The 20,897-nt window shown below is 35.7% G+C and overlaps 1 protein-coding gene across 2 annotated transcripts in view; it reads left to right on the forward strand.

Annotated features, from left to right (window-relative positions):
• Positions 1 to 19,253, forward strand: part of LOC128882742 (xenotropic and polytropic retrovirus receptor 1 homolog) — a 28,550-nt gene extending 9,297 nt beyond the window's left edge. For both annotated transcript variants that reach the window (XM_054134471.1, XM_054134472.1), the window contains exon 9: positions 18,199 to 19,253. In XM_054134471.1, the coding sequence (XP_053990446.1) occupies positions 18,199 to 18,255 (57 nt within the window). In that variant the 3' untranslated portion in view covers positions 18,256 to 19,253. The remainder of the gene's footprint in view (positions 1 to 18,198) is intronic.
• Positions 19,254 to 20,897: the final 1,644 nt, after the last annotated feature.

A 20,897-nucleotide genomic window follows, 5' to 3' on the forward strand; every position in this document is an offset into this window, starting at 1 on the left:
ATACATATCAAAAGTTTCTACAGTGTAAACCAGGCTATTGTACATACCACGGATCCGAACATTCCTGATGTGCGCTATTTTATGACTCTCAAATAAGCTGAATCATCCTTACTTAAGAGATCACTAAAGTTAGAATCGATCGAAAAATTTAAAAACGCATTTAATAGGAATTTGAAAGCAACAAATATTTAAATTTTGTTGTAACAATAGAAACAGAAATAAACAGTTTCATAATAAATTACAACGACAAACAAGTCGCATTCAACGAACTAACCCGTATCAATAAAAACTTCTTTAAACACATTCGAACAAAATATTCGAATTATATCTCTTATTTCTGACTTTCTGAAACCTTGAAAGTCACTGTATCGCACATGAATGATTATGTCTTGATACACGCTTTCATAGTAGATACAAAAATATAAAGCATTCTATTTACAAAATTAAATGTCATCATTTTTTCTCTCCAAGAATATTACAAATATAAAAAATATTACGGCATTTTGTGAGGATAAAAAATTACAAAACTTTTTCCTTTATCATTTCTTTCTAATACTTAGTATCTACGAGAAAAATGCTGTCTAGTATTTTCCGTGAACTACTTGTATATGGGTGATTCTGAGATAACTGATTTTTGCAGTTGAAATTTTTAAAAAATTAAAAATACTTTGAGACGTATGTTTTTGGTGTTTTTGTACTGAAATTATACACAGAATTAAGCTTCTATCGTCATTCCACTATAACTACAACAGAATGAAAATTATAACGAAATTCGAAAATTTAAAAGCCATGGTACTGACATATAAATGAAATAGTCAAATTACTTACATAAATCCTTACAAATTCTGAACGTAGTATCATCAACCATGTTAGACACAATAATTATGTGTAATATTGCTAAACAAAATTATAAATCATAATACTGAAGGAATAATTTCAAGATATTTTTAATGTTCCTTTTTTGATTTTAACACTCTTTAAATTTTATTTATTATGAAATTAGTTTAACAATTTTTTTTGTAATAATAAAATGAAAACAAATTTGACCTTAGTCAATACATAAAGATAATTAAAGTATTGATCAACAATTAATATAGAAAAATAACATTAGAAATTTTATTGTATTCTCAAGTATTATTTTATAAATCATAGTTTTTTTATCACATCACACAATCGAATTATTTTATATTTCTTATGCTTCGTCGAAGTGTTATATTTGGAGCTATTTTTGGTCTTTTATTTTCAATACTGATTACGGTGTCATTCAGAGATCTTTTTAATTTTTTGTCAGTCTGTATGTTTACATATTACACCAGGTGGACAATCAAAACAACTTAATGAGTTAAACAAAATTAGACCAGGTTTTTCCTTACTCCAAGTGCCAATAAAAGGACGAAATTGTACCGGCATTAAAGTATCGATAGATTCGATTTGTGTGAAGTGACTACGTCAATATGAATCTTTTTCACGGAACAACGCAGTCGATACCAAAGTGTCGAAATTTGAGATGTTGCCATATTTTACTTTATCATTAGCTATTCTTTTTAAAGATCCTCCAATGCCATCAGCCGAGCTTTTCCCGTGCCATGTTTCATTAAAATTGTATGTTACATATTCGATTTGAGGATAACATTGAAGAAAATGTTGACAATGAGTCAAAAAATTCAAGTAAAATTTAATATAACCATTTTTTGCGTTTTTATACCATGGTACTGACATTTGAATTTTTAACTAAGCTAACCTTATAATGCTAATGAGTAAAGTAATTTCTGAAAAAATTTCGGTAATTATTTAAAAGTATAGTCTAAACGAAAAATAAGGCACGGGGATTCGAACCCACGAATCCTCGGATCCACAGTCAACCGCTTTACTTACGCGACCAATCCCGTACCCTACGTTTCGTGTTCTTATTTGACTCCTTATTGTTGGGTATGGGAGGCGCGGATACTACATATGTTACCGCCGCTCGGCCTTAGTTTCCAGATATTTGCATATAAAGATCATACATTTACACATACGAATACATTATATATAGCATACAAAAACACATTGCAACGGTTCAAACTTGTTTGAGAGCGTTTTGAATCCGTATCTTTGTGAGATGTATGTTTTTTAAATTTTGTAAATGGTTTTTCAGCTGAAAGTATACGCCTCGAAACTAGACGCATGCTGGGGGGCTGCGCCCCCTCAACTCCCCTTAGAGCGATATATATCCTTCAGAGTAACCATGTGTACACCTGCGAGGTGCGCTACAGTACTCATAGTTGGGGGCTTCGTCCCCAACCCCACGACCGGGGGTAAGCCCCTGGATCCCCACTTTTTTTTACTGTACGAATAAACGTGCATGATACAAACTCTCAGAACAAGTTTGAACTGTTATAGTGTGTTTTTGTATGGTATATATAGTGCAGTATGTATGGAAATGTATGATCTTTATATCTACAGACGCGGTAGCGTCTCGACACCAAGTTCATGAAAAATTATACAGCCACCCTGTATAATGTGGCGCTACTGCTCATCTTTTACAGGAGAGATGGTCTATTCTAACCTAAATTGAAACTTCTTTCATTAATATCTCATCACGCCTGCAATATTTTCTAAATTTAAATGCATTTTTCTAATGTAAATTGCATATAACCTTTCGAATAAAATCGGTCCACGTACAACTGAGATATCGTAATAATACCATGTCATGATACATGCAAAAATATTACCATCTTACACTTTTCCAGTCGATTTTTCGTCAACACTTAGCCAATAGGAGCTAAGGCTGTTCATCGATTCGTCGACTCTCGGAATCAGTCGGCAGGGCTCGTTGGCCGGAATTGTAATATGGCTGCCGCTCACGCCGCTCGTTCATTTCTAACCTGTATAACCTGTCAGTTTGTATTTCTGACAGTTGTCATTTCTAACCTGTATAACCTGCCAGTTTGTATTGGTGACATTTGGACACCGCAAATTGAATAATTATTTTAAAGGCTACGTGTAGTGATATTGTATTGGGAAGTATATGGTTATAAGTGATAAAATATCTACCATGTCGTTGTGAAAAGATATATATAAATTTGGTGTTTGAGTGTGCAGTTCATAATACAAATTTCAATAAATGTTCATTTTGTGCAAATAAGAATAAGTGTTCTAATACAATAAATTGTGTGTTATAAATAGTGGATCACTTTTTTTATTTTCACTTCATGATAAACATTTAAATTGCTTGCAACAAGACTTTCTGTCACACGTTCCGTGTACGTATGAACTGTAAAAACAAAGGGAGAGAGAATGCATAGCAGGATGTCTCACTGCAAGAAATTTAAATGTTAAAGATGAAGCGAGAAATGAAAAAAAGAAATCAACTATTTGTAACGCACAATTTATTATATTAGAATATAGTTCATACGTTTACAGAATGCATGGAAGAAAGTCTTGTAACAAATTTAAATAATGAGAAAATGAGAAAAGGAACAGAGATCCACTATTTGTAATACATAATTTATTGTATTACAATAATATAGAAAAAAGAGAGGTCAGACTTAGTCCTTTAAGTTCTCAAAAGTACGCATGACACATGACAGAAAGTCTTGTTGCAAGAAATTTAAAAGTTACTGATAAAGTGATTACAATAATATAGAAAATGGGAGATCAGTTTGAATCCTTTAAGGTTTCAGAAGTACGTTGAACGCATTCCAGGTAGTCTCATTGCAAGAAATTTAAAGAAGAAATGAGGAATGAATAGAGAGATCAACTATTTCTAACGCACAAGTTATTATATTAGAATAGAATTTATACGTTCATAGGACGCATGACAGAAAATCTTGTAACAAATTTAAATAATGAGAAAATGAACAGAGATCCATCATTTGTAATAGATAATTTATTGTATTACAATAATATAAAAAAAGAAAGGTCAGACTTAGTCCTTCAAGTTCTCAAAAGTATGCACAACACATGGCAGAAAGTCATGTTGCATTTAAATGTTACTGATAAACTGATTACATTTTTTCTATAATAAATTTCTTGCAATGAGACTTCTTGCAATGCGTTCCGCGTACTTTTGAAACCTTAAAGGATTCAAACTGATCTCCCATTTTCTATATTATTGTAATCACTTTATCAGTAACACTTAAATTTCTTGCAACAAGACCTTCTGTCATGTGTCGTGCATACTTTTGAGAACTCGAAGGACTAAGTCTGACCTTTCTTTTTTTATATTATTGTAATACAATAAATTATCTATTACAAATAGTGGACCTCTGTTCATTTTCTCATTATTTAAATATGTTACAAGACTTTCTGTCATGCGTCCTGTGAACGTATGAACTGTATTCTAATACAATAAATTGTGTGTTAGAAATAGTTGATCTCTCTATTCGTTCCTCATTTCTTCTTTAATAAATTTCTTGCAATGAGACTTCTGCAATGTGTTCCGCGTACTTTTGAAACCTTAAAGTATTTAAACTGATCTCTCATTTTCTATTATTTGAAGTCATTCACTATATAAATTATCTTTGTAAAGAGAAGTGAGATCCCCATAAAAAACTTCAAACAAGTAAAAAAATTACGCCAATTACATGAAAAAGTGGAGGACTCAAGGAGTTATTATAGAAAAATAAAAGATCCCCATACAAAAATACAAGAAAGTAGAAAAAGAAGTGAAATCGAAATGAGCTGCCAGTACATAAAGGTGCTTTCCAGCAAAGTGCAAAGGCGACACTGTGTAACACAATGTAAAATTTGGTGGTTTCCAACTATGCGCAGCTAAAATGCTGTGTTCAACAGTGCAGACACTCGGACCCTAATGAGAACTCATGTAAACTGACTGCTCCACACTGTAGCGGTGACATGAAGAAGCCAAATAGCTTATCATCCACAAACTGAGGCTGTTTAAAAATTTGCCTTGACGTCCGCGGCCTGGAAGTCAAATGCTTGGCGTGGCCAGGCAAGGTCGTGTCGATGAATAAGAATTATTTTAAAACGCAAAATAATGAAAGTGTACTTATATTGTCAGAGTTTTAATCTGACAAATTATCTGAAAGCTTGTGAGAGGAAAGGTATCGGTATCGATGAATGACCTTAGAAATAATTTAAAACCCAATACAATGGAAATGTACTCATATCGTAAGAGTTTTAAATTGACAAATTATGTAATAGCCTGCGAGAGAGAAAGTATGGGTCTTGATGATCTGAGAATGCCTTAGCTGGCCACTCCAAGCATTTGACTTCCAGGCCGCGGACATCAAGGCAAATTTTTAAACAGCCTCAGTTTGTGGATGATACGCTATTTAGCTTCTTCATGTCACCGCTAAAGTATGGAGCAGTCACTTTACATGAATTGCCATTAGAATCTGAACGTCCGAACTGTTGAACACAGCATTTTAGCTACGCATAGTTGGAAACCACCGAATTTTACATTGTGTTACACAGTGTCGCCTTTGCACTTTCCTGGAAAGCACCTTCATGTACTGGCAGCTCATTTTGATTTCACTTCTTTTTCTACTTTCTTGTACTTTTTTATGGGGATATTTTATTCTTCTATGATAACTCCTTGAGTCCTCCACTTTTTCATGTACTTGGCGTAATTTTTTTACTTTTTTGAAGTTTTTTATAGGTGTAGATATCCCGGAAACTAAGGCTGAGCGGCGGTAACATATATAGGAAAAAGTTGTTCAGAATGATGACCTTGACAACATATTTCAAGGTCATCAAAATCAGTGAGGAAGACATACTTCTAAATAATTAGCAAAATTTCTACTGTTGACGTAAAAAGAAATCAAAAAGTGTAAGCAATTCAAACATTGTATTAATGCCCATAAATTGCAATACCATAGTACTGATTACTAATTTTATGACGTACCTCTTGCAAATTAAAACAAATCACTCTCATCATAATATTGAGGAAATAAAATAAATTAAGTAGCAGCTGTAAGCAATGCATAAATAGGTTCTATTTGAAACGCCATCCCGTTGAGCAGATGAAACTAAATTAAGATGGCCAATAGGTGGGAAAAAATTCAAATTTAAAAAAAAGCGAAATTTTCGGACACAAATCATTGATAATCATTTTATACAACAATTCATATTTTGGTATGATTATGATGTAATTTTATAAAGTATATGTTAGACTATACTTACAAGAGGTAATCTTCATATTACAAAACAAATTTTAATAGAAAATCATTTATTATGCTTTAAAAATAAGAATCGGACATGCCACGGTAATGACATTTAGAATATATTTCCGTAATTTATGTAGAAACTGTGACCACTTATGTCGCAATCTTTATTATCGATTGTAGAATACTATCAAATTTCTCATATTAATAACTTTTTGATAAGAAGAAAGTAATGTTTAATAATAAATAAACCACCAGACATAAAAAGTCACAGTTATCTCAGAATCACCCATATACCTGTTTTTACCATAATCACTTATTTTACTGGTTATAAAATAAAAATCATATTTTTGTAAATTTGACATACGTAAATGTAATATGGGACATAATGCACGAATCAGAATCGGGTAACGTTATTTCGTGATTCCGATTAATGGGTCTATACTCCATACTGATTTGCAACAGAACGCTGTCATGTAACTGCTCGGCACGAATTTTACGGCTCGACTTCAGCGTTAAGGCGGATTCCCATCTATGTAACGAGCCCGTTCGATCGTTAATTGTGCGTACTCGCCAGATTTTGTTCGAAAACACGTTCCTACTAGTGGGCAAAAGGTCGCTAAATGCGACGACGAACGGTCGGAACCACCCGAAAGAGTCGATTTTTACGAGCGTTTAGGTCTCGATCCACGTTCCAGGCTCACGTGGCCAGGTTTCAGCTGGCCTAGTGAGCACGAGCTTACCGTGCGAGCGAATAGAGTGATATTTGTCCTTTTCAGCCCAAATTTGTATGCTATTTCTAAGATTATTGCATATTGCTTATCACTACGAGTTCATACATTAAATAATTATTGCTGGAAACTTAAACGGTATTTGTTCAAGATGATATAATTCCAGTGCAATACATACGTACACATGAAAGGAAGAACGTACTTGTCAGTCATATCTATTGATCGAATTGAATGTGTAAAAAACGTAAATAGACAAGATGGAATTCTTGTTCATGAATTATAGTTGAAAAATACGTAGAACTTTGTAGCAAATGTATAAACATAATTGCGTTATAAAAATATTCACATACATCACATAAAAATTCAACCACTTCATTGCTGCAAATACAGCTCCAGATAAGAACATTGTCCTCACTATGTTTAAAAGTCGATCTTTCTTCACCATTCTTGTTTTTTGAGAGATAAATTCATAACGCAATGGTATATTCACGTGTTGATAACGTATAGTACATGTATACTGATTGAGACTGAATTAATTTTATTATAAATAATCAAGGTATGAAGTAATGCATTCAAGTATATTTTACTTTTTAAATGATTTCTTCATTCGCTATATTTGAACACTTCTGTGTCAATTTTGTCTTTGAAAATTTATATATCATCATCATTGCTAATCCGGAGTACCGTCTTTTCCTCCTCACGTTGGTTAATGGTAAACGAATTGTAATTAAAAGAAGAGAATGTGTGACTAAAATTAGGAATTGGACCGTGTTCCATTCATGCGATTTTACTACTGCCGGAATGAGAAAGCATGTCATGTTCTACCCATCTCCGTAGAAGAACATCCTTGCTGAACCGGCACCGTTTATTTCCGGCAAGCCATTTGTACAGGCTGACCTATTCGCTGTTTCTTCAGGTAAAAAATATCCGAATCTTATGAAAAATGTAAACATTTTATATATAGCAGTACATCATTTTACGATTGACTACCCGTATCTTTTGTTCTCCGCCGAGCGCCTACCTGGGTTCGCTTAAAGGTCTGGGGTCCAACAGGCGATCGACTCATCAATTTTTCATAAGGTCGTATTTTTTATTCTTCGTTGTATCAACGTGAACGTGATACCATTGAATTCTTGGCGTTTTCCCGATTAAAAGGATATCTCACATCGCGTAAATCGGACCCCCTAAAAAGATTCAAGAAAGTAGAAAAAGAAGTGAAATCGAAATGAGCTGTCAGTACATAAAGGTGCTTTCCAGCAAAGTGCAAAGGCGACACTGTATAACACAATGAAAAATTTGGTGCTTTCCAACTATGCGCAGCTAAAATGCTGTGTTCAACAGTGCAGATGTTCAGACCCTAATGACAATTCATGTAAACTGACTGCTCCGCACTTTGGCGGTGAAATGAAGAAGCTAAATAGTGTATCAACCATAAACTGAGACTGTTTAGACATTTGTCTAGATGTCCGTGGCCTGGAAGTCAAATGCTTGGCGTGACCAGGCAAGGTCAAGGTTTTGATGAATAAGAATTATTTTAAAACGTAAAATAATAAAAATGTACTCATATTGTCAGCGTTTTAAACTGACAAATTATCTGAAAGCTTGTGAGAGGAAAGGTATCGGTGTCGATGAATGACCTTAGAAATAATTTAAAACCCAATACAATGAAAATGTACTCATATTGTCAAAGTTTTAAATTGACAAATTATGTGAAAGTTTGCGAGAGTGAAAGTATGGGTATTGATGATCAGAGAATGCTTTCGCCTGGCCACGCCAAGCATTTGACTTCCAGGCCACGGACATCTAGGCAAATGTCTAAACAGTCTCAGTTTGTGGTTGATACACTATTTAGCTTCATTTCCTCGCCAAAGTGCGGAGCAGTCAGTTTACATGAATTGTCATTAGGGTCTGAACGTCTGCACTGTTGAACACAGCATTTTAGCTGCGCATAGTTGGAATGCACCGAATTTTTCATTGTGTTATACAGTGTCGCCTTTGCACTTTGCTGGAAAGCACCTTCATGTACTGGCAGCTCATTTTGATTTCACTTCTTTTTCTACTTTCTTGAATTTTTTTAGGGGGATCTTCTATTTTTCTATGAATACTCTTTAAGTCCTCCCCAAGTTTTCCCCCAAAAACGACATTTTCGAATTTTATTGCCATTCACGCGGGAAAAAGACATCAAAACTGTGTCGCCCCGATGCCCTGGACTGTTAGACATGTAATCCATCCAACGAAACAACGTTCCAACCCTTACATTTGGGGGTGGACCACCCCTACCTCTTCCCCCCTCCCTTCAGCTCCGGGGGCAGTTCTCGAAACGGGACCTTTTCGGCATTAATCCTTAATGTATCGAGAACAAACATGGTGAATTTCATTGCCCTCCGATGTGTGGAAGTGCTCCCTTACGAAGGGGGTTGAAAATTTGCGAGCTGTTCAACCCTCCCAAAGGGTGCCTATGAGTTGCACGGTATGAGTGATAGCATTTTCTGGATCAGGGGAGTCCAGAGAATGCATTGAGTCCAAAATCGAGACCGTCGTCCAAAAATTGTGGATTTTAGAGAGGGTGGAAGGTTGTGAGGGGGGTGGGTATGTCCGAAAGGGATTTCAAGGGGTGCATTTTGTAGAGGGCATCAAGAAGAGTCGCCCTAAAGGTTTTTTGAATTTTTCAACCAATTCCGTCATCCATGGCCGGTTTCAAAGAGGCGTTTTTTTACACCTTCCCCTTTAGGGGGGTGAATTAACCCCTTCACATCAACCTTCGCCAATGCAACTTTGCACACACCCAGAAGACACTTGAAGACTATTCCTCACGAAGTTTCACCGAAATCGATTGAAAACTCTCATAGTTATGAGCATTTGAAAAATCGTTCCGGTTTGCTTGTCCGATAGTGTATTTTTAACGAAATAATTTTTCAATTATGCAATCAGATTTTTCATGTAATTTCGTTAATTATTGTCCAACTTATGTCGTGTGTGGTTTCATTGTCATCGCAAAAACATCAAGAATTGAATGGAGTTGCTTCTGCAAAGTTTTGATAAAAATTGCCGAGTATGGTATTTTCAGTTCTTAATGGCATTCCCTTGTCGACCGTCCGCGGCGGCGACAGCGACGATGGTGCGTGACATTTTTCGGGATTCCGTGCTTGTTTGGGTGTTCGCGCTCGCTGCGCAAGCTCGTTTAGGTCCTTCAGATCCTCCTGCGCTAGGAGTTAACACTTTTAAGTGGACATTGGTCGTGCACGCCGCTCGAACTTACATAGATGGGTATCCGACGCTTTTTTGAACGTATGAGGACTGAGCATGATTTTGCCCCGATTGTGAACGCATTAACATTAAATATAGTCAAATTTATGAAACAAACATTAATGTATAATATTGGATCAACTTCTAACCCCTTGAGTGCTATAGATACATAAAATCACTCACAGTGGAAATCGTACAAGTCGTATCGTAAAGATTATGGATTCGGTTCAATGACAGGTTAGTACTTGGTTATTACTCATACTCATTAAACAAAATTAATCATTATTTTTTATTAGTGAATAAGATCAATAATGTCGTAACGTCCGATATCGCCCTCACACGCAAAATCGTACGAAAAAATATACAATTTATTTATACAGTAAAATACAAATCTACTATGAACAAATACTTCAATATTTAGTAGGATAACCGTTATTATTTATAATTTCCTGCAAAACGCTGCCTGCGTGCCATAGATCGAACTAATGTTTCTAAAAAAACTTGGTTGAATATTTTTTAACATTCTTTGTATTGCAGCTTTTAATTGTTCTTTATTTAATTCTTCACACTTATTTACATGTAATTTAAATTCATGCCAAACATGTTCAGTTATATTTAAATCGAGTGATTGCGGTGGTTTGTGAATAACATTTGGGCAATTGTATAATAGCCATTCCTGAGCGATTCTTGATACATGCTATTAACAACGGAGTAATAATTGCAACTATAAAAGTACTTTATTAACATTAATAGGATGCCTTCTAATGGTATGGTTTATGCTAGATTGTTCTTCGTTGAGTGCCGAACAGCGAACGATCCCTTGTCCGTCCAGGTCCTCGCCCATTCGACTCTTGTTTATAAGACTGGCGCCTTATCCCTTAGCCTTTTTGGTAGCGTGGCCGGCCGCCGAGTTGCTTATATAGGATCCGCGGCTTCTTTGATCGAACTTTTGTCACAATCCTGTGAACGAAAAACTTTTTCTATTTAACCCTTAAATGGACGATTTTTGTTTCACGTTTTCAAAGTTTTCTTCAAAGTGACATTTGACATTAACTTATTTTCAATGCATAAAAATATTGGATAGTGCCAACATTAAAAAAAGTACAAAATTCGTTCAGAAATAAAAACTAGTCAAAATTAACAAAAAATTAAAAGAAGGTCAATTTTATCTGTGATGTTTAGTATGTTGTTTAAAAACAACATTGTCCATTTAAGGGTTAACATAAAGAAAGGAACCATCGCGACGCGTTCGACGCATGTAGCGACCACGAGGTAAGACAGCAAGGGCAGCACGCGTTGTCGCCGAGCGGTGGAAAACAAAAACGAAACTACGTGTTTCCAGACATTCTCGCAGTTCTAAACGCGCGCTATTCAAACCGACGCAAACCAGCCATCAATCCCCCACTTTTCCGGAATCTAATCTCAGCATCCGTATTGCGTTCATTTGGTTCAGTTGCTTTAATCCCTTCGTCATTACGTCTGCCGGGTTTTCGTTTGTGGCAATGTAGAGAATGTTTATTATGCCTTCCTCGACCTTATCTCGTACCACATGATAGGCGATATCGATGTGCTTGGTTTTACTCTTCTCTACTCTGTCTGAAATAAAAAATTCAAATAAATCTAGCTCTTTCAACATCATTTGCATCCATTATGCCTCTTTGGCGCTTTGAGACAAAGCTATATACTTCGCTTCTATTGTAGACGTCTATACACATCTTTGTTTTGATGAGTACCATTTCTCCTATTTTTAAAATCATATCAGAATAGGAGCGTCTATCATCGACGTTACTTGGCCAATCTGCATCCGAGTATATTTTAACTTTTGGCTCCTTACTTGCAGAATACCTTAATCCTAAGTCTTTGGTTTTGTTTAGGTAGCGCAATACATGCTTGGCTTGATGCCAGTGTATTATCCCAGGATCAACGTTGTACTGGGACCGTTGTGTTACTGCATGTAAAATGTCTGGCCTAGTGTGTAAAGCTAAATGCATTAGTTCCCCGATAAGTTTTCTATACGATACCTTTGACATTCTCTCTCTCTCTCTTCTGGAGTTTGTGGAGCATCTTCCTTTGAAAGTCTCGATCCTGATTCAAATGGTGTGGGTGCTCTGCGGCAGTTAGTCATGTTATATTCCTTTAAGGGGGAAGACACGGGTAATGCAGCGAGGTGGACATTACCGGTAAAAATGGGCGAAAAAAGGGGTCCGGGACTTTTCGTTTTTCGTCCTTATATGAGAATATTTGAGCCTAAATGAGGGATCATTCGAAAAAGGAAGGTTCAATACAGCACGCTCTGGTCATGATTTAACGAGATCTTGTTCATATCTAATAATATGAGTGTCCAAAGTAGAGCAAAAATACGATAAAATACACCTGCAGAATCCAAGCATTTTTAGGTCATTAAAAGAGTTTTATGGCTCAAACGGTGGCCAGAGCGTGCTGCACTGAATCTTTCTCTTTTGAATGAGCCCTCACTTAGCCTCAAATATTCTCATATAAGGACGAAATCGAAAAGTCCTGAAATTATTTCCAAAAACGAGTTCCGCCATTTTGACGATAATGCAGAGCAAGTCACGTACCAAATTTAGTTCAGGAAATCGGTATAAAATGGCGCTTACTGAGGACGACTGCTAACGTGAATATCGATATATTTCGACGTGGTCATTCTGGCACAACAGCGTCTATCCTTTCCCTACGCTGCGCTGTTGCCATTTTACTGAAGCCGAAATATTCTTACATTTGCCGACGTCGACAGAGCATAGGAACAGACAGCGGAAAAAGAGGAACATTTACAAGCCTAGTATCATAAAGAATTGTCATAACAATATCGTGTTTGGTCTCATTTTAATCAGGAAAACCTCACCAATATGTTGGTGAAATTTGTATTCAACAAAAAATTAACAATAAAAAAGTTAGTTTATCACATTATTGTCTCACAGATTAGAAGGCATTTAAATTGTTTACGATCACTTCGACTCTCACAAGGCATGTTTTTTAGGTATCCGCCACAGATTGTTTTGATTTTTGGATATGTTTTAAAGGAGCGAATAAAATAATTTTTTGGATAAAAAATTTTACCGACTTCGAAAAAGGTGCAGTGAAAAGCATGAAATAATTTCTAGTTAATTTATATGAATACGCACTAGCTCTCGATATAATTGCTTAAAAGTATGGGAAAATGCAGTGAAAAGTGTGAAATAATTTCTATTTAAACTGCATTGTTATTCACCATCGTTTGATGAATTTGGTTAAATGATTAAATACATCATATTAAATGCAATGCACCTTTTTCGGAGGCGGTGCAGATGTAAAAATTTTTTAATTCTGGTTTGGGTTAGCTTTAGGTAGAGGCGGCAATATTGAATGCTGTCAATGTATACATGTTTATTGTCTATGAGGAATTAATAGTTAATGTATATGGTATGTACACGGAAATATAGTTTGAGTAGATTTGGGGCTTTTTTGGAGGGGAGGGGCGGCAAAATTGATTACTGCTAATGTATAAACTCTCCCCATGGAAATACTGTCTGAATAGGTTTGGGATAGTATTTGGTGGCGGCGGCGATATTGAATAGTGTTAATGAGTATGATGTCAGAGTGGATGTAATGATAGCAATAAATAAAGACCATATTTTTTGTTTCTCCGACAGAAAATTAAACCAAGTTTAGCATTTTTTAATATACTTAATTCTAAATTTTGCGCCGCCTCCGAAAAAGGTGCATTGCATTTAATATGATGTATTTAATCATTTAACCAAATTCATCAAACGATGGTGAATAACAATGCAGTTTAAATAGAAATTATTTCACACTTTTCACTGCATTTTTCCATACTTTTAAGCAATTGTATCTAGAGCTAGTGCGTATTCATATAAATTAACTAGAAATTATTTCATACTTTTCACTGTACCTTTTTTGAAGTCGGTTAAATTTTTTTTCCAAAAAATTATTTTATTTCACTCTTTTTAGTGGCAATCTATAACCAATAGGTTTCATGCAATAACAACAGTTATGAGCAATATTCAGGATGACCCAAAAACGTTGGAGGTCCTTGAAAAGACTTATTCCGCGGGGAAGGGGGGGTTGAAACAATTTTTCCTTAACGAAAATGTTGCTCGATGCTTCGTTAAGGAGATATTCTAGAAACAGAAACTCCCGACCAATCAGAGCGCGAGTATGCCGGAGGAGCGTCTGCGGGGCCTATGCTACCGCAGGCGCTCCGTCAGCATACTCGCGCTCTGATTGGTCGCGGGTTTCTGTCAATATCTCCTTAACGAAGCCTCGAACAACATTTTCGTTAAGAAAAAATTGTTTCAAATCACCCCCCCCCCCCACCGAAACACCCCATTCAAAGACATCCAACATTTTTTAGACACCCTGTATAATTGCAAATGGGATTATCGGGAATACATCTGCAACTACATGTGAAGGCATTGATTGCGTTTGGTAAATTCCTTGTCGAGCTGCACCAGAGCATAGCAATTTCGCACCAACAATGGTTTTATAAACAATAAAAGTGTCCATAAATTTTTGCACATGGGAACATCACGAATTCATCTATCATGAAATGCGGAAGGTTCCATCGCGCTCTGTAATTTCCTCACCGAGTTACATCATATAATAGGAATTTTGCGATAACAATAGTTATAAACAATACAGAAATTCATCAATTTTTGCATCTGTGATCATTGCGAAAACCTCTCCGGCAGCAAAATGTAAGGGGTTTCATCGATTTCATCGGTTTCAGGCCAAACATACGTGAAATAGTACGCTTTTTGCGATAGAAAGTGATATAAAGTAGTAAAAAATAAGACAAGGACAAATGTTTTGCTATGGGACCAAATGGCAAATGTTCTTCCAGATGCAAGGAGTTTCGATCTGATTGGTCCATCCGTCTCGGAGTAAGAAGCAAGACAAAATGTTTCTGTTTAAAAAAAAAAAAAAAAACGGGTAAATAAATGACAAATCACAAAATGTTTCTTTTAAGTGACCAACTAGAAGAAATATTCGACAAGATGCAAGAGGTTTCACTGCGATGCCATCTCGACGTTGTCGGCAAGCATAACTAAAAATCACGGTTTTTTGGTAAAAAGACGGGTAAAAAATGCCAAATCGCAAAAAGTCTTGACAGCAGGATCACCGGGGGAACATGCTCTACAAGATGCAACAGGTTCCATTCTGATTGGTCAAGCTATCTCGGCGTAATCGGTGAACAGACATTTAAAAAAAAAAAACAAAACAAAACATGTCGAATTGAGTAACCTCCTCCTTTTCGAAGTCGGTTAAAAATAAAATATATCTATTTTTGTATTTTCGCCTGTTTCATATTTACGAGCTGAAACGACCCCCTAGAAGGAAACTTTTTAAGAAAAAGTGTCATGGTTTTCTATATGCATATAAAATCTTACCCTAAATTTTGCAAAAAAAATAATTTGTTTATAGCATTATTTTAAAAGTAATCACAGTTTATATAATAACAAAGAAGAACATACATTTTTTCTGAATCTATCTTATTTTATATCTTATTTTAATCCAAAAATCATATCCAAAAATCAAAACAATCAGAGGCAGACACCTGAAAAACATTCCTTATTAGTCTCTCTTTCTTCTTCGTCAAACTGTCTTTGTCTACTTCGTCGGCGCTTCTAAACTCTGGACGAATGCGAAGCTGGTCGGACTTGAATATTTGGTTATACATACTTACAATGTATACCCAACCGAGGTGTCGATTCTGTTTACACGCCGAGCGCCAACATAGAAAGGGACAGACAGTAGAGAGAGAGAGAGAGAGGTCCAAAGACACAAAGCGAAGATCCGTCACGAATTGGAGAGACTATATGTATCTCATTTTCGCTCGCTAAGAGCGAATTATGTATCTCGCTTCGTTCAGAAATAGCAGAAAGCGCCACCTCGTTATCATCGGCCAGCCGTGTCTCTATGGGTATTACCATTTCTATGCAGAAAAATCTGCTGTAATACCGACCAGACAAAGCGGAAAGGTCACGTGCCGTGTCTACCCTCTTAAGATTGTCTCAATGTGATTTTTCTGTAAGAACGAAATACTTCCATCGTCGTTGCTATCTATCCTTACACCTAAATCGTGACTTATTTTGCCTAAATCCTTGGCTTCGTATTCTTTAGAGATAGAATCTATTAGTTTCGTAATCGTCGATTGGCGTCTGGAAAATACAAAAATATCATCGACATGTATAACCACAATCGTCCAATGCCCATTTACGTATGTACATCCTGAAGATTTTAGTCTCTTGAATCCTTCTTTAATTAAAAAACGATCCAATTTCTTGTCCCAACTCCTTCCAGATTGTTTTAATCCATATATCGGTCTTAACAATCTTGCTACAGATCCTTCTTCTTTATTCTCGCATAATGGTGGCAATTTCATAAATATCTCCTCTTCCAACTCTCCACATAAATACGCCCATTTAATATGTATATGCCTTGTGTACCATTGAAAGTTCACTGTTATTGCTAACATTATTCTGATCTCGGAGAAACTGACCACTGGTGAATACGTTTTATCGTAGTCTAATCCCTTTTGTTGGGAGAAACCTTGAGCTACAAGTTTCGCCTTGTATCTTTGAATTTGTCCATCTGCGTCTCTTTTCAATTTGAACACCCATTTACAACCTATGCATTTCTTTCCTTCTGAGAGTTTGACGACTTCCCAAGTTTTTCTACTGGATAAGCTATCTAGCTCTTCCTTGATTGCGTTTTTCCACTGAATGGCTTGCGGGGACGCTAGGGCTTCCTCAACATTTCGTGGCTCCATTATTTGTAGAAGATTAGCTTCTACATCATTTCCTACTGATAAACTTTCTTTTTCATCGTCACTAAGCACTGTCTTTGGCTTACATTTCCGTCCCTCTATATTTAATCCGATCGCAGCAAGTGCCTTATTTTCATTAATCTGGTGTTGTCTTACCTCTTCATTCGTGGGATTTTGTGGTCTTTTCTCGGTCAGCACGTGGTCCAGTAATCCTTTTCTTCTAAGGTACCATGATATCACCGTTTTCCATGCCTGGTAATTGGCGTCGGAGAGTTTCGTGATTTTTAGATGCAACAGGTCCTTATTTTTCCTTTTTCACTTACACTAGCGATATTCGCACTTTCACTAACACGTGCTTTTATATCTTTTACTATTCTTTACGTCACCTGTTATTTTGTGACTGGCCCCATAACCATTATGAGCGAAAAACTTTATTTAACTTAAAGAGTAATGATACATGTGACTAAACTCAAGTGTATATATACATATTCACAAGGAACAAGTTATTTTGTAATTCTTAATTATAAGTATATTATCACCACGGTAGCGATATTAACTGCTTAGGCGAAAACACGATTCGACAGCTTTTCTTCTTTACCCATTCGTTAGCTAATCCCAGGAAAGGTCGCGGGACGATAACGAATGAACACTTGCTGTCTTTGTTATACTCAAAGCCTGCTGTACGATTTTATGAGTATTAGGTCAATATCGGACGTTAGGCATTATTTTTTTTCAGGCTAACAAAGAATAATGTTTAATTCTTTATAACTGAGTATGAGTAGTGACCGAGTATTAAACTATAGTTTTATCAGTTATTTACAACCAAATTCCTTATTCTTCCACTGTATCGAGTCAGTAATTCTTATAATATGACCTGTACAATTTTCACTGGGAGAGACTGTATATGCATTCATTGAAATCCAGCGATGTGGATTATGATTTTGTCAATCTTTTCTATCTCCCGCGCGCTTGAGACAAAATTATCAATGTTTCCCATATTTTTTGTTATACGTATTGAGTTTTAATACTCAGATTCATTAATTTTCAAATTAAGCTATGTTTTACATTTTAATATTGTTAATCAAATATTTAATACTCAAAAATAATTTTCTTGTACTGTTTAATTTTGTGTAAGAAAATTACAATTATGTCTCACAATTAATATTAACTTGTACCACTAGACATGTGCTGTCCACGCGAATTTTTCTCTGGTCAAGCAATATTCAGCACTTAAAGAGTTTAAGTCGTTCATTTGAACGTTAGTGGTACGTTTAGTGGTAATGTAATATTTATCTTGAGAACGCATACCAATATTTGTTTTCAGGAGATTTGTTTGGAATTTCTTTCGGCTAGAAAACGAACATCTAAACAATTGTGGTAAATTTCGCGCTGTTCGCGATATATCAATAGCACCTATAGAAAGCTCCGATCAGACACAGATTTTGCGCATGATGGATGAGGAAAATGGTGTACTTAATAGAGGTAAACGTAAAATAGGTGGTAAGCGACAAACTAATCCCAAAGAAGACAAACGGGCTTTGCTTAAGGAAGAAACAATTGATATCGACATATCTAATGCTAGTTGAAAGTAGTTCAAAAATTCGATTCCGGGTTTCAATTTATAGGAATAAATTGTTTCAAATGCAACATAATTTTATGTAAAAATTCGTACTTCGTTGCAATTAGTGTAAATCAAACATTATAAGTAATTAATGTCTTGCCCTTATATTTGGCAAAATTGAAGACTATAAAGCTTGAACCGTTGCAAGTGCCTTCTATATCGTTCTTAAAAGAACTCTTAGTTGAACCTTGTATTTAATAATTTAATACTGTAATAATATACTATTGTGTAATATATGCTATAAAGTCTTCCATAAAAGTATTTAAGCACATAACACATTGCTTATCGCTAACCAACTGGTTTGATGGATACTTTCGAGAAACGTCTTTAAATACTGATTTTTCTTAGCACTTGAATAACGTGAATATACACTAATTATTATTAATTACATATACACTAATTATTTTTCTGAACACTTGTTACGTTACTAGCGATACGTTATGTGTTAATAATGTATATATTTGTAAGTTATAGTCTTCAATTTTGAAGAACAAACATATAGTTTGATATCTGAAAATATATAAAGTGTAACAGATAATTATAGTATCATCATACGTAATTGGTATGTCATAGGTAGAAACAGAAGTATTGTTTCAAAATATGAAATATTCTTTTATCCGAATGTATCTAGTGATAATAAAACCTAGCATTGTAAAGTTAAATTTCTCATTATATCATAGGATTTACAAATTTTACGTTTGAAAAATAGTGAAATATTGGATAATCTCGAGAAATATACATGCAACTTTATACTGCGATGCAATTGTATGTGAAATTTAAACGTATGTACACTTGCGTTCAAAAGTTCCCGGTCAGATGGTTTTTACGATTTTTCTTCCAAAAGAGAAGCGTTGAGACATTTTGATTAGAATCATATGTAAAGCCATATTACGTGAAAGGATGCTACAAAAAAAATCACCGCTATTTATTTTTCTTACGTCTTTATTTGTAGAATACGTAAATTAACGTGTTCAAAAGTTCCCGGCCAGCATGTTTAACAAAAAAATTATGCCTGTTTTTCATTTTATAACAATTTCGGGGTACATTATTTAACATATTATAATTAATATTTCGTTGCTGTGCAGTTTGAAGCAATAACAGCAGCACAGCGATGAGGTATGGATTTAATTAACTGAATAATGTAATCGCGTGGTAGTTTGTTCCACTGTTCTATTAAATTTTGAAAAAATTGTGTCTTATTAGAACTTCTATGATTTTTCATTCGACGTTTCATCTCTCCTGAGAGATGCTCTATCGGATTTAAATCCGCAGATTGAGAAGGTCAGTCTAAAACCTGTACTTTATTTGTAAACCACCTTCTTACGATTTTCGATGCATGTTTGGGGTCGTTATCATGTTGGAAAAACCAATTTTCTGGCATTTTCCTTTTACCATATGGTAGCATATGACTTTCTAAAATCTCTTTGTACATCATACTATTCATGATACCCTCAATTTTTATAGGAAGACGAATTCCTTGAGCGGAGAATTTAGATTTAATTTAGATCTAACAAAACTTTTTTAACACTTTTCTTTTGGAAGAAAAATCGCAAAAACCATCTGGCCGGAAACTTTTGCACGCCACTATACCTACTTCATGACAGTTGAATTAATTTTATTTCGAAGTTATTGGACTATAATATCGGAAGCACCTCCAATCATTGGGCTGTATGTTAACTTGATCAACAGCACAATACTCAAATTCTCATAGCAAATAATTCACGCGATTTGGTGTAGTCCAAGAACAAACAATTTGTTTAAGAGCGCTTACCAGTCTGATCATTGTTCCATGTTTAAAGTTAGTGTGCTCAATAAATCTAATCGGAGCCGTTCTGCTGTCAAGGTCGCTATTGTACACGCGTCGAGCCAATTACTTACTTTGCGCCAGCGGAACCTTGATGACGTAGTTCACAAAATGTTTTGTATATGTCTGGTCCAAAATTATTATAAACGTTCACCTAATGCCTGAAGCTAACATAAATCTGAACATCAACTACAAATATTTTCTTACATTGATTCTGCACATTCTTCTCGTCAAAACATTGTTCCTTTTAAGAGTTAGTAAGTAGTATAGCTAGGCGGGTTCTAAGCCATGGGGCTCCGAGGGGGGAGCGGGGGAGGAGGAACCGAGGGGGAGGAGGCACAAGTGATGGGGTCGGTAATTATTACCTACGGTCGTTAAGGTAGAGGGGGGACACCACCGGTCGGTAATTATCAGTGATCGGTAAGAAAGAAAAACGCAAATTTTACATGTAACGAAATAAGCGCGTAAGGGTGGGGGAAACCGTCCTCTTCGCGCGCAGGAGTGGGGGTGTTTTTTCGGGCCCCGCGGGTTCCCTCTCTCTCTCTCGCGCCCAAGCATTTTCTTCCTCGCACTCATGCTTTTTTACCCATGCAACACG

The sequence above is a fragment of the Hylaeus volcanicus genome, unplaced genomic scaffold, assembly GCF_026283585.1.
Source record: "Hylaeus volcanicus isolate JK05 unplaced genomic scaffold, UHH_iyHylVolc1.0_haploid 12172, whole genome shotgun sequence".
Classification (NCBI taxonomy): domain Eukaryota; kingdom Metazoa; phylum Arthropoda; class Insecta; order Hymenoptera; family Colletidae; genus Hylaeus; species Hylaeus volcanicus.